This window comes from Procambarus clarkii, chromosome 36 (assembly GCF_040958095.1).
Source record: "Procambarus clarkii isolate CNS0578487 chromosome 36, FALCON_Pclarkii_2.0, whole genome shotgun sequence".
In the NCBI taxonomy this organism is placed as follows: domain Eukaryota; kingdom Metazoa; phylum Arthropoda; class Malacostraca; order Decapoda; family Cambaridae; genus Procambarus; species Procambarus clarkii.
Genome location: NC_091185.1, coordinates 35,070,901 through 35,086,767, shown reverse-complemented (window position 1 = coordinate 35,086,767; position 15,867 = coordinate 35,070,901). Strand labels below are relative to the sequence as shown.

Genomic DNA, 15,867 nt, shown 5'->3' with positions numbered 1-15,867 from the left:
ACTGACCACACATAATGACTCAGAGCTCTGACAGCCCGTCCTCAGGCCGTGGTGGGCCAAGCCGCGACTTCCACAGTGACGTATTTATTATCTTTTACGCATCGTGAACGTTGTCGGCGTTTTCTCACTTATTGCTAAAACTTGCTGTCTAGGTTAGGTCATGTTGTGGTGTTTAGGAACTATTGGAATTAATTGGGTGTAACATTTACAGGTGCGATTTGAACAGAAAAACACTATTGCAGTGATTTGTTTATGTAAAGTGATTTACACTACAATTGAACGAGTAAACGGGGAGTTTGACATGGCACTTCACGCATCTCACTAAGCAAAGTACGAATATTTGCAGTACAAACAAATATTTATTATCAAACATATATATAATAAAATATATATAATACTAGGTGTACCCGAGCCGGTCGGCCGAGCGGACAGCATGCTGGACTTGTGATCCTGTGGTCCCGGGTTCGATCCCGGGCGCCGGCGAGAAACAATAGGCAGTTTCTTTCACCCTAAGCCCCTGTTACCTAGCAGTAAAAAAGGTACCTGGGTGTTAGTCAGTTGTCACGGGCTGCTTCCTGGGGATGGAGGCCTGGTCGAGGACTGCTACGCGGGGACACTAAAGCCCCGAAATCATATCAAGATAACCTCAAGATAAGAAGATACCCGCCACGTGTTGCTGTGGCTCAGTCTGGTTAAATGGGAAAGAAAGAAAAGAAAAAGTGCACGTTTCTAATATGTTTAATTTCACATTGCTTCGCAGTATACAATTTTTGTTGTTGTTCCATTGTCTGTGGAGATATAGAGATTGTCTCGTTTGCCGACTCTAGAACACGCAACATATAATTGTCCACGTGAGAAGCAATCCGTTTCTAGATATAAACCGCACAATTCTAAAGATTGACCCTGAGCATTGTTGATGGTTATTGCAAACGTCAATCGAATTGGAAATTACAATTTCTTAAAATGAAATGGCATATCTGTTGGAATCGTAGGAATGCGAGGAACGAGGACATCTTCCCCTTTGAAAGGTCCAGTCAAAATTGTTCCTTGTACGACGTCGCTGATTAATTTTTTTACAGCAAGCCGAGTGGCGTTGCAAAGTTTTGGCTGGTTGATATTTCGCAACATGATAATTGACACGCCGATTTTCAATTGCCGTACGTGTGGTGGTAACCCTGGCAGATCGAGTAAATTAAAAAATTCTGTTAGATAATTAACCGCTTCATCTGCTTCCTCAACAATGTCAACGGACTTGTATGTGACTGCTTCGCTTTAAATGTTAGACTGAATAATATTGTTAAGGTCCAAGACGTCTTTGTTCTTGGCCGCCAGGATAGCTCGTTCACTCAGTCAATCGTGAGTCTTATAACTTATAACAGGATTGATGGGAATTACTTCTCATCCAATTCTTCTTTTGACGTCACTAAATTGCAAACGTTATGAGGCAATAAAATTCGTCCTGAGATCAGATCAACCGGCACGTTTTCGTTTTGAATTTCCAGCAATTGATGTGAGAATATCTCAGCTGATGGATCGTTTTGCAGCTGGACACGTATATTTGTAGTTAATCTTAACGTCTTTATGTGGTGCAACAAAGTACAGTATTTCACTCAAGCATTTATTTCGTCCGCTGGTGTCGATCGAGGAATTGCAGGTAATGTTTGTCTGAAATCTCCTGCAAACAATATTTATGCGTTCCCAAATGGTCTGATGTTTCCACACAAATCTTGCAATGATCGATCAAGAGCCTCGATGATTTTTTATGAGCCATTGTGCATTCATCCCAAACAATAAGTTTGCATTTCTGCAATACTTTTCCTAAGCAGGATGCTTTAGAAATGTTGGACGTGGGAGTTTCAATGAATTGCATGTTCAATGGCAATTTCAATCGCAAATGAGCTGTTCTTCCACCTGGTAGAAATGTCGCAAGCTATTCCGGACGACGCTAGAGCTAATGTTATGCTATTTTGGGATCGAAATGCTGCCAGAATCATTATAATTAGGAAGGTTTTACCAATTCCTCCTGGCGCATCTAAGAATATTTCTCCTAGCCCGTTATTGACAGTTTGAATTATTTGATTGTAAATGCCTTTTCTCTCAAGCGTTAGCTTAGGAATATTTTATTGCACATATGACAACAGATCACCCGTGCTGTAACTTTGTTCACGACGCCATTATACATGGAACGAAGCAGCAGCAGATCGATCCGCTGATGGCATTTCCAACTAATTGAGAACTTTATTCGTGATTTCTATGCACAAATCTCCAATCATTATCAACGCTTCGTTGCAGATTTTTGCTGTGAAATCCATGTTCATATTTGAATGATCACACAATGTTGCACTGGCCTCCTCCACAATTGGCAGCATCACTTCTCTTGTCTTCGTGTCCCATGGTTGCTAGGTCATAGATCCTCCATGACCCAGACAAAACCCAGGCGGTCCAGCCTGGTGAATGTTGTCAATGTCCCATCGTTGCTCTGAGGTAACGTGATCCTGGCCTCTAGAGCAACGGAGATTCCTACCCCAGGGTCATGTTCCCTTGGGTCTGTGCTGACGTCTCGTTCCAGGGCACCAATCCCAGAACGCTGTAGATCCCTCACAGCTCTCTGGTCTAGGCCCATCCGCCCAGAGTGTGTCCACCTGTATTCACACCTTCCCGACCGCTGTACCTGCAAAATATTCCCTCGGAGCCCCCTGGCTCGATCCCATTATTACATAACCCCTTCGGCTCCTTACTCTCTCCCCGTATATAGCCTGAGCGCAGCTGCAAAACCATTGCAGCTGGCCCTTATCCCTGCTTTGATGTCAGGGGGCGAATTTCGCCTATAACGTCACGTTGGCTTCACTTCCTCCCCCTTTTTTCTAAAATTACTGAGTGTAGCCTCATAGCTTCCCTTCTACTCTACCTGAAGCTCTGTGACATGATCCCGGGGGACCTTCTCAAGCCTAACACTCCGTAATGGTGCCGATGAGGTAATATACAGTATATACATGCACATACATTATCACAATAAATACCTCATTAAAATCATTTCACAACTAATGTCACTAAAGCATCATACTGCCACTGGCTCGCCTCTAGCGAGATTCCTGTAACAACTTAATTAATGAGAGATTAGTATATCTACTTGGCTCGTCCACTGCAACCACCAACACCTGAAATTTTGAAATCCTACATTATAATCTTATCCATAAGACTTACCCACTCCGACATAATTAATAATGAAAATTTTAATGAGAATAATGAATTTTTATTAGTCTTTTATGAGTTTTGCTAGATATATCGACTTGGCTCGCCTACTGCAGCCACCAACTCCTGCAATTATCCACATTTCATCTTATCCATAAGACTTACCCACTCCGACACACCATTACCTCTGGTCACCCCAACCACTGATGACCTCAATATAACGCCACACATCCCCACAACCACTTCCTGCGTCCTAACGCACCGACCTTGCTACGCCAATACTCACCTTACCGACCACTACCTGGCGCCCCTGCGCCACCATATACTCCACAACACCACACTCCATACCAGGCGTCCAAACGCCACTACACTACACCACCCAATGGCGTCCCCAACGCCCTCAACACAACACCCGGCGTCCCCAACGCCCTCAACACAACACACGGCGTCCCCAACGCCCTTAACACAACACACGGCGTCCCCAACGCCCTCAACACAACACACGGCGTCCCCAACGCCCTCAACACAACACACGGCGTCCCCAACGCCCTCAACACAACACACGGCGTCCCCAACGCCCTCAACACAACACACGGCGTCTCCAACGCCCTCAACACCATCACCACCACAGGCATATGCCTTGCGCCAGAGCGCATCAAAACACCACGAGACATCACCAAACGCAACACACACTGTCCCTTTTCTCTGGTAATCCATTAATTACCTGACCAACACTCGTCAGGTATAATTTCTTGTGTAGTGGCCACCCGCCACACTCTACCACCTGCGTTAACATACTTCAACGCTAATGTCTACAATACACCCGGCGTTTCAATAACTAGTAATGCTACACATGCTTCACCTTGGTGCTACAATGCCAACAATGTCATGCACTATACTACATCCATAATATCAACAGTCAAAACATGCACATTTCACTACAGTAAATACTATGCATTACGCTGGCGTTTAATAAGCCACTACACGTGCATTACACTACACACCACATGCATTACACTACACACCCCGGCGTACAAACGCCAATACACAACCATGCTCTACTCCCGGCGCCACACACCCCCACCAACGGGACACGCTCCCCGTGTCCCAAGGTAACATTCTCCATAATGCTACCTGCACCCACAAAAAAATCTCCATGGACCTCTCCAGGGTACACGAGACATCGAACCCCAGACGTCAAATTACGCGTCGCTCGCTATGCCTAGGAGTTCACAATTCTCTTCGCCTATTTTCTGTATCGATGTATCACCTGAAATCGCTCGAATCTTTACGTAATATTTAATTATCTTTAAAATATTAGGTTTACACTTTACGTGAAATTTAATTTACGTCAAATTACGTAGTTTTCACGCTTGATTTGTCCTTAGCAACGTTTTATCACTATTTCCGCCTTACCAACGATATAAAACAAGCTCCAAGGTGCGGCTCGCTTGGCCCGCACATGGCCGCCCATGGCCCACGCTGGCCCACATTCACCCGTGCTAGTTTACCTCGCCACGCTGTATAATCCGCACTACGAACACTGTATAACCCGCAATACGAACACTGCACTTGTTTTAGATCCCGATGCTTCAGTGGTCCAGACTTGCATCTTAGCCGTCTCTCGTTGCGGGAATCTGGAAAGAAATAAATAAACCCCACATGTGCCCCACAATGGCCTAGTCCCTTTAATTAACTAACTCCTCTGACCTAGTCTCACCTGACCCTTCTTTCCTCCGTCTAGTAACCACCATTCTCACCACAACCCGACGTCTACCATTTCCCGAACATTCCCTCACCAACTAAACCAGAACCACACTTCCTTCATCTCGCACAGTGTTCCAAAACCTGTTTGCGCTGCCACCAAATATGTCGTGACGCTGAACCCCGGTTCATTCCGAACACAGCGATTACACAACACATAACACCTTGCCTCAGCAACCGTTACTACCACCGTGTACTCCTACACACACCAGACCCTTGAGGCATACCACTAGGTTTGTACTGGAACACAATGAATGAACATACGGAAGGTATTTAAAGGCCGTCGGGTTTTGTCATTTAATTTCAAAGAATAGACTCTGACAAATAATACTATATTAATTAACATACTCTATTAGGTCAATACACTTCCAATACCCATAGACCACTTGACCTCCGCGGTCACCACCCACACTCGTAACTTCCGCCTAAGTCCCTAATACGGAATGATTACTACAACGCTCCACACCCGGTTAGTCTTACATTCAATACTCACATACTGCAGACTTAACTTGGTCACTAAGATCACAACAGGCTCTCGCATAGCTGTCTGCTACACTTCGCTGCTGCCACAACCGGAGATGCGGAGGACTTCCCAGTTCCACTCCCACAATCAGACTGACTCCAGCCAACCATGGCCTCAATCATTTCACCACGCCTCTTGAGGAAGGTATAATCCGATTAACCTTATCCCTAGAGCGGTAACCTTGTTCCTAGAAGCCTGACGAAGAATAATTCCTCTTTCCCGGAATTATTAATTTGGCTAAACAGCTTCGGTCTTAATCCATTGACCTTTCTTAGATATGTGATCCATAGTCTGTCTACTTACATGTACTTTCAATCATCATTCGTTAAGTGTTGTAGTAATGATCCTCTAGCTAATAATTCCTACTAACTTGTGGATTACAACAACCCCAGCATTCAACCGCACATATAAACAAGACAAACGCGCCTGAAGTAACCACGGCAGACCAAACCTCCAGCTGCCTCCCACTTAGCAACAATCCCAAAATACCTCTGACACTCCACCTTACACCACTCCCACCAAACGAACAAAGAGGAGAAATCAGCCTTCCGGGCAACGATGCCAACCCACCAGGCCCGAAACTGCACACAAATACGTGGACAACGCAATAACCGACAATTTAGCTTCCACCACCCAGGCCCCACCCGCACCTGACTCCGGATACCAACCCGGACAACCACCAAATAATGATCCGAGAAGGCCACCGGGATCGTGAGAAAATAAAAAAACAAACACTCCCCAAGAGAAACATAGAACCTATCCAACCTAGAACTCGCCCCACGCGCAGTGAAGGTATATTCCAACGAGCCGCCACACAAAATTGCAGCATCACGAAACCCACAAAACCTCAATTAAAGTGGCTGAAACATTTCGAGGGTGAGGAATAGAGCAATCCCACACACACGTAACACAATTAAAATCCCCCCTAAAGATCAAATCCCGCGTATCATGCTGCAGGTATGGCAGAAGCCCCTCCCGAAAAAACAGCTCCCGGTCTTGACGATGCGCCACCCCAGAAGGGGCGTACACCGTCAAGAATGGAATTACAACCCCCAAATACGCAACCCGAACAAACAAGACCCGCCCCTCTTCATACATTTCCGTGTGAAGCACGGAAATAAACGCCCTCCGCGAAAACAACATCAGCGTCCCTCCAAAAGACGTCCTCGGCGGGTTCAACACAACATGATACTCAGCACGCCTTCCCTGCAAAACAGACACATCCCGAACATTGTGCTCCTGGATCATAGCCACATCCACACGCTGCTTCCGAAGCACATCCACAAGGCCCAAATGGACCGCCAGAGCATTCAGACCACGAACATTCAAAGACGCACAAACAAAAGCTGGCGCCATCGAACCCATCAATGACCCCCAGCCCCTCCAGGCTCATCAGGGGGCACAGTTCCACCCACCGCAGAAGCGTCGTCAGCATCCAGAGGCTCAACCTACCGCCGCCCCACCGCAGGGAAATCCACCAGAACGCCGAGCCTCTGATCGCTCAGGAAGCGGACAGTGCCGGCATCACCCTGCAAAGCACGCCGAGACCCCGCCGCCACTGACCAGGTATCACCGACGTCCACCACTGACGAGGAAATCTTGCTGCCATCCGGCACTGCATCACCACCGGAATCCACATCAGACACAGGAGAATTAAGAGGAGGAGGGGGGGGGGGGGCACCACCCAAGGCACAACTCCGCGAAGCCTCAACCCGTTTGCCAGGAGGCTCTCCACTGCGTGAGCGCCCCCCGGCATCGCGCTTCCGGCGAGGAGCAGGGGAGGATGACGCCCCCTCATGGATCACACCCGTAGGGGGAGCGGAAAGCAGATGCGCAATGCAGGCCACAGGAACGCTGGCACCATCGACGACGCTTCCATCACCCTCAGCGAACGCACCACCCACAGCGGGAGGCACCGATATGACACTCCCATCATAATGCCCATCAACCATCGAAGCACCAGGAACAGGATGCACCTCCACATCCACCTGAAGTAGAAGACGGGAAGCAGGAGCAGCCACCTCCTTCACCACAGCTGGTACAGGAGACACCACAGGCACAGACGAACCACCAGACACAACAGATGCACCAGAACTCGCAGATGCACCATCAGGAACACCCCCATGCTGAGGACCGGCCATGGAGATACCATTCTCATGTACGGGGGGGGGGGGAAATCCCCCACACTGAACACAGAAACAGTCTCCATGCGAGGAACCTCACACTGGGCAGCGTCATGGCCCTCCTCCCCGCAGCGGAAGCACGTGGGGGCCTGCCCTGGATAGAAAACATGGAGTGGAAGACCAAAGCACACAACCTTAGAGGGGATGGACTCCATGAGGCGCATATGCAGCGTGCGAGTACCCAGACGGAGGCCCCACAGCCGCCCGGCACTAAACAAGTTGTATCGATGACGCATCACCGAACCATACCTCGCAAACACAGAGGAAAGCTCCGCCTCACGAAACGTAACAGGTACCCCGTGCACGCTCATAAAGGTCAGCGGACCCCACGGATCAGAGACAGTCACTGAAACAGCCGAATTAGGAAGGAGAGTCGTCCGCTCGTTCCAACGCCCCACAAACTGCTCGTATCCAGATTACGTGGCAAACGTCACCGCCACTCGAGTGGGAGAAAATTTCTCGAGACCTAGGAGATCCTTAACATCCACATTCAGGGCATCCAGAAGCGCAGTCGCCACAAGTTCCCAATCCACCGCCGCAGAGAACTCCAGACGAGCAGTATTCACCCCGTACATGAGAATGGTATCTCCATGGCCGGTCCTCAGCATGGGGGATGCGGCCACCACCAGCCGCCGCCATATTGCTGACCTCCGCCCCAGTCAGCTGGCGCCCCACACCAACAAGCAACCACCACCAGGCAGCGACCTTTGTAAAAATGTGGAACGCTTCACGATTTTGCGTGTCATCCTTGCACAGGGGGATGACACTTCTCTGTATCGTTCCAATTTTAGTATATGTACTGCCGAAGCGAGTACCAGAATATGCCAGGTTGTCCGTCGACTCGTTCTCCTCGTTTGCGTCGTTCAAATGGTTTTCAATTGGCATTCGATGTGTAATACATAGGCACTTCTGAATACAACAGTTTTTTTGCAAATGCATCATTTTGACATAACGTGAAGAGAGCAGTTAATGTTGTAGCCGGTCGATTCATAGCTGTGTGCTGCACATTTGCAGCTGTGAAATAAATGCGTTGTCCATATTCTTGTTTTCAAAACAAAAACAAAAAATACTAATAACATATTTCAATTCAAAAGCAGATCAATCGACACAGCTCAATTTCCATAACCAATTGCACTGAAAAATAAGAAGAACAGTTAAAAAAACGAAATGAAAACAGAAACAAATAAACTATACCCACGAAATTAACGGTATGGTAAACAACACAGCTCAATTCCAACGCAATATCACACCAAATAATTAAATCAAAATGAAAATAAAATAAAATCTATGAAAATTCAATTTATCAATGCAATCAGAAACATTGAAATGGATTCCTAACCTATTTTGAATTGCGTGTGTGGCTCTGACGTGCAACAGATGGCACTCTTAAAAAAAAAATGATTTTGCCTGTTACAGGTGTGTCATCTAGATAGTAGTATATAAAACCATGCACATATTCGACTGGAACGTTGTGTCAAAATTTCAAAGCAATTGGGGAAGAACTTTCGGGGATTATAGTGTGTGGTCCTCTTACGTCCTACAGATGGCGCTGTTTAAAAAAAAAACATATTTCTTCCTGTTACAGGTGAGGCATGTATATAGTAGATATATAAAAACACTCGCCTATTCGAATGCAACGTTGTGTCAAAATTTCAAAGCAATCGGCAAAGAAATTTCGAAGATTTCCCTCACACGAAAAACAGTTAAAAAGAAAATCCCTCGCAGACATGACATGTATATAGTATGTATATAGAAACCCGCTCGGATGCGAATGGAACGTTTTGTGAAAATTTCAATGCAATCAGCGAAGAACTTTTGGAGATTAGCGATTTTGAACAAACGAGCATTTCCATTTTTATTTATATAGATTTATATATAGTAAATATAATGTTTACAAACAAAACATTATTATCACGTCTAGAAACTAGTTACAACACGTCAACAGCTTGTCAACATCATTCCAACCCGTTCTCGCACTTTTTTACAGTCAATATTGACTTATTAAATACGTGCACATGTGACATACTAAACATACTAGTTTACCTTGAAAAGCTTCATAGGAAACACCGACCTTACCTAACCTTCTTAGTATGTTAAGATAAGCATCTTATTGCTTCGTAATTACAATTATTACTTAACCTATACCTATAATAGGTTAGTAATAATTGTAATTACGAAGCAATAAGATGCTTATCTTAACATACTAAGAAGGTTAGGTAAGGTCGGTGTTTTCTATGAAGCTTTTCAAGGTAAACTAGTATGTTTAGTATGTCACATGTGCACGTATTTAATAAGTCAATATTGACTATACGAAAGTACGAGAACGGGTTGCATCATTCACTTGAACTCTCTTGAACTGAAGTCATACCTCAATTGTTTTGTTTCCCAGCAGTAGTGTTTAAGCTCATCACGAAGATTTGTTATATATCTGCCATACACAACACTATACATACACAACACTATACTGAAGTGACGCGAGGAAGTAAAGAGTTCAGAAGGTCTTTCTATCGTGTTAGAATGAACCAACTTGTCAACGTGTTCGATGCCCGGTGTTTCATTGCAGCTCAGGTTGAAAACACAGCCCATCCTTCAGCCCAAGCTGTGAGTCCGATACTGACATGAAAATTATAAAAAGCCAGTATATGACTAATACGCTGTGAAGCCGACGGCCTACTGTTTTGCTGATGAGCTGTGAAGAGTGTGTCCAAATGATTCTTTCACTTCCTGTGTGTAGAGTGCACCTCTCTAAACATCTCGTACTGATCAAGGACTAATAAATCCTGATCAGAAGCATTCATAAATTTTTACATGCTGTTCATTCAAAACGGGAATTTTTCTCAAATATAAATTAATATTATAATATATTAGCATGCTAGCTGTACCCGGCCACGCGTTGCTGTGGCTCAGCAACCATTCCCTGTTCCCTAGTCCTCCTCACTATTCCCCCCACCCCCGTCCCCTCCTCCTCCTAACCATTCCTCTCTCCCCTGTCCCCTGGACCTACCAACCATTTCCCACTTCCCTGTTCCTTCGTAACCCCCCCACCCTTCCCCCATCTCTTTGTCAACCCCAAACTCCCTCACTCCACCGTACCCTTGTCCTCCCAAACCATTCCCCACTCCGCCGTCCCCTCATTCACCCCACCATCTCCCACTCCCCTGTCCCCTTGTCCTCCCTACCATTCCGCCCTCCCCTATCCCCACTTCCTCCCCACCATCCCCCACTCCGCTGTCCCCTTGGCCTCCTCACTATTCTCCATTCCCCCATCCCCTCGTCCCCACCATCTCCAATTCTTCTGTCCCCTTGCCCTCCCCTACAGTACCCCACTCCTCTGTCCCCTCGTCCTCACCACCATTCACCACTACCGTCCCCGCGTCCTACCCACCATTCCCCACTCCCTCGTCCAATGCATTCCCAAATGATCTGATGTTCCCATCAGAAAATTATGAACATCAAATGATCTGATGTTCTTATCAGAAAATTGGGAGCATCAAATGCTCTGATGTTACATCACTGAAAAATAAGAATAACAGTTATAAAATGAAATGAAAAACAATGAAAAAAAACTGTACTCACGAAATGAACGGTATGGTAAACAACACATCTCAATTCCAATGCAATGTAACAAAAAACAATTAAATCAAAATGTGAATAAATCAAATTCTATGAAAATTGAATTTATCAATGCAATCGAAATCACTGAAATGGAATCGTAACATATTTAGTATAACGTGTGTTGCTCTTACGTGCAACAGATGGTGCTGTTTTTCAAAGACAGCGTTTTTTTTTTTACCTGTAACAGGTGTGGCATCTATACTCATACCCTTGAAATGAATGGAATGATAAACAACACAGCTCAATTTCAATGTAATGTCACACAAAATAATTAAATAAAAATCTATGAAAATTCAATTAATCAATGTAATTAGAAACACTGAAATGTAATCGTAACATATATAGTACGGTGTGTGTTGTTCTTACGTGAAACATATGGCGCTGTTTTTCCAAAAAGGCATGTTTTTATCTGTCATCGGTGTGGCATCTATCTAGTAAATATATAAAAACATGCGCCCATTCGAATGTAACGTTGTGACAAAATTTCATATCAATCGGCGTAGAGTTTTCAGAGATTACAGTATGTAATGTTCTTACGTCCAACAGATGGTGCTTTTTTTTTTTTTGTTTTTTTTTATTTCCTGTCACAGGTGTGGCATGTATATAGTAGGTATATAGTAGGTCATTATAGTAGGTATATAAAAATACGCGAATTTTTTAATGCAACGTTGTGTTAAAATTTCAAATCAATCGGTAAAGAGGTTTGGAAAATTTCCCCCACATAAGAAATACATGAAAAACACAGTTTTTCAAACAAGCATGTTTTTTTCCCGTCACAGACGTGACATCTATATAGTATGTATATAAAAAGTCGCTCGGATGCGAATGGAACTTTGTGTGAAAATTTCGAAGCAATTGAAAAACTTTCGGAGATTAGCAAATTTGAAGAACAGTTCCATTTTTATATATATAGATTGTGCATATATAAGCATAGGGTAGGTTAGGTGTTTAGGTCCTGTTGCCAATTATTTGTATTTGTTGTATGTGGGTGAAGGATTTACACCGCTGTGGTTAGAACAAAATTCGTCAGTGAGGCACCTGTTCCGGAAGTGTTCGAACGAAATCATTTGTGAGTTGGGTGTAAACCGTTTTTCATTCATAACCAGGGAGTTGGCGGGTGCATGTAATCACTTTTGTCTTTGTTTGGAGGACGGGCTGGTTTATGAATGACAATCAGTTTACACACGAAGCACAACTGATGATATCCGAACACTTCCGGAACAACTGCTTCGCTGACGACTTTTGTTCGAACCACAATACTGTAAAAGCTTCTCCCACGTACTACAAATACAGATAATCACCTACAGAACTTAAACACTTAACCTAACCTAACCAATGCCTAAATATGCACAGTATGCTAATATATAATAAAATAATATTAATTTATATTTTAGAAAATTCCTGGTTTGAATGAACAGCATGATAAAATTGATGAGTGCGTCTGTGGAGTTGACCGCTGGATAGAATGAACTTTGTCTGAGGACGGGTTTATGAGAACGGGCTGGGTGATGACGCAGCCCATCCTCCAAACAAAGATCCAAAAGTGATTCCATGCACCCGCCAAACCCCCTGTTTATGAATGAAAGCGGTTTACACACGACTCACAACTTCTGACGTTCGAACATATCCGAAACAAGTGTTTCACTGACGAATTTTGTTCGAATCACAACGCTATAAATGCTTCACCCACGTACTACAATTACAAATAATCGCCAACAGAACCTAAACACCTAACCTAACCTAACCTATGCCTATATATGCACAATATGCTAATATATTATAATATTAATTTATACTTGAGAATATTCCCGTTTTGAATGAACAGCATATTAAAATTTATGAATGCGTCTGTGGGGTCGACCGCTGGATGTAATGGACTTGAGTCGAGGACGGGTTGCAGCCCATCCTCCAAACAAAGATCCAAAAGTGATTCCCTGCACCCGCCAAACCCCCTGTTTATGAATGAAAGTGGTTTACACACGACTCACAACTTCTGACGTTCGAACATATCCGAAACAAGTGTTTCACTGACGAATTTTGTTCGAATCACAACGCTATAAATGCTTCACCCACGTACTACAATTACAAATAATCGCCAACAGAACCTAAACACCTAACCTAACCTAACCTATGCCTATATATGCACAATATGCTAATATATTATAATATTAATTTATACTTGAGAAAATTCCCGTTTTGAATGAACAGCATATTAAAATTTATGAATGCGTCTGTGGGGTCGACCGCTGGATGTAATGGACTTGAGTCGAGGACGGGTTGGATGACGGGTTGATGAGGACTGGCTGGATGATACTGAAACTCTCTTCGAGTGGGTTTTTGAGCGTGTTCATTCGCATCGTGAAAGGAACACCTGAACCGTTTTCTTCCGCAGGTCAAGTTACAGCCCATCCTCATAAACATAGACCAAAGACCAAGCTCAAAAATCTAGCCGTCAAACTCCTTGTTTACGAAAGTAAAACATTTTACATAAACAAAAATCAATGCAATAGTGTTTTTTCAGTTCAAATCGCACCTATAAATGCTACACCCAATAATTTCCAATAGATCCTAACCACAACATGACCTAACCTAGACTTACCTAGACAGCAAGTTCTAGCAATATGTGAGAAAACGCCGACAACGTTCACGATGCGAAAAAGGTCATAAATACGTCACTGTGGAAGTCGCGGCTTGGCACACCACGGCCTGAGGACAGGCTGTCAGAGGTCTGAGTCATTATGTGTAGGTCAGTGAGTGCTGTGTTGAGCTGTGCTGTGCAGTGCTGTGCAGTGTTGCGCAGTGCTGGGTTGGGCTGCGCTGTGCTGTGACGGGAACACAAACGTTTATATGAAAAATGTCACCGCTTCTGATGGATACTAGAAACATGTGTTTAGAGAAAGTGATTTACTGGAACTAGACGTTGTAGTGTTAATGCCTGAATGTGTACAGTACAATTATAGTGGTTTGTTGGGTGTTGATGCTTTCATTGTTCGATCCTTGCCTTACAAAGTCCTAAAAATGTACTGTTATTTACAGTGACTTATGTGCGGGAAACCAGCACAGAAAACGGCGCTACTGCTGTACCGGGCGAAGTGTTGACCCGGGATAGTTTAGTGTTTTACTGGAAATATTAGATGACGACACGCCTTAACTCCTTCATGACGAGTACTCCAGTCGCCTCGTCATTCATGACGAGTACTCCAGCCCCCTCGTCATTCATGACGAGTACTCCAGCCCCCTCGTCATTCATGAAGAGTACTCCAGCCCCCTCGTCCTTCATGACGAGTACTCCAGCCCCCTCGTCCTTCATGACGAGTACTCCAGCCCCCTCATCCTTCATGACGAGTACTCCAGTCCCCTCGTCCTTCATGACGAGTACTCCAGCCCCCTCGTCATTCATGACGAGTACTCCAGCCCCCTCGTCCTTCATGACGAGTACGCCAGCCCCCTCGTCATTCATGACGAGTACTCCAGCCCCCTCGTCCTTCATGACGAGTACTCCAGCCCCCTCGTCATTCATGACGAGTACTCCAGCCCCCTCGTCCTTCATGACGAGTACGCCAGCCCCCTCGTCCTTCATGACGAGTACTCCAGCGCCCTCGTCCTTCATGACGAGTACTCCAGCGCCCTCGTCCTTCATGACGAGTACTCCAGCGCCCTCGTCCGTTGCGACAAAGTACTCCAATCTTGTCGACCTTCAAGTTAAGGTAAGATCACTTCGATGCTCAAATGTCACATATACCTTCGCTGTTTATATATGTGGATTAGAACATGAGTATTCTTGAGGTATATAAGGTTTTTAATATATATAAATTAGTTAAAAAATAATTAGTTTTCATGACTTTTCAGGTAAGTCAACACAAACAGCTCATCACGTGACACAACTCCACCAACCTTTAAGGTAAGTAACAATTTTCTTCTGTTTACATTAATGCTGTATTATGATGTCTGGTCCCTGACGTTGTCACCCTCTGGGCGTAAATACGTCAGCAGACACAATGTCTCTGAGGTAAGCAAAGATTATCGAGGACAAGGGGGGAGGGGTCGCCATGTTTTGATTCCAAGGAATCGTAGGTGTAGGGGCAATAGGGGGTCCCAGGGTGAACGATTCCTAGATTCCGTCCTGAGTACTGGGTGTGTGGAGACGCACTTGTGGGCTGAACAATATCAGAAAGTGGAGTCAAGCTGCCAAACGAACCAGAAATAAGCTAACCGGTCAGTTCTGGTGGAGGGGTGAGCCGAAGGTCATTGTTGGTAGGTCAATTCAGGTACTGTCTGGTGAAGACAGTACCTGAATTAGTGGCAAACAAGTAACGTTTCTTTAAACTTGACAGTGTAGAGTAAACAAGTGTAAACTTGTACCCAGAGACACATAATGTGGCACAATGGACACATCCGATAATTCTACAGCACCAAACGGGTGACAGTTATGTACACCGATGGAGGTATAGCAAACTAGAAAGCTCCTTTTCGTTACAGTATTTGTTGGGGTCGAAAATGTGACAAGCATCAAACTATGCTGTTTGAGGCAGGATTCTTCCTGAATATCTGATATTAGCGGCGTTGACGAGAGCAGACGTGACTGTCACT

At 44.8% G+C, this 15,867-nt stretch overlaps 1 protein-coding gene and 1 non-coding gene across 2 annotated transcripts in view; both read right to left on the bottom strand.

Moving 5' to 3' along the window:
* The window catches only part of LOC123750847 (uncharacterized), a 118,835-nt gene that overhangs the window by 21,389 nt on the left and 81,579 nt on the right, over nucleotides 1-15,867 (bottom strand). Inside the window, exon 4 of the mRNA XM_069336774.1 lies at nucleotides 13,949-14,099. Within this exon, the coding sequence (XP_069192875.1) occupies nucleotides 13,949-14,099 (151 nt within the window). The remainder of the gene's footprint in view (nucleotides 1-13,948; nucleotides 14,100-15,867) is intronic.
* LOC123750277 (U6 spliceosomal RNA) lies at nucleotides 8,374-8,477 on the bottom strand. Its single transcript, XR_006771988.1, has one exon. It is a non-coding gene; the product is annotated as a U6 spliceosomal RNA (small nuclear RNA).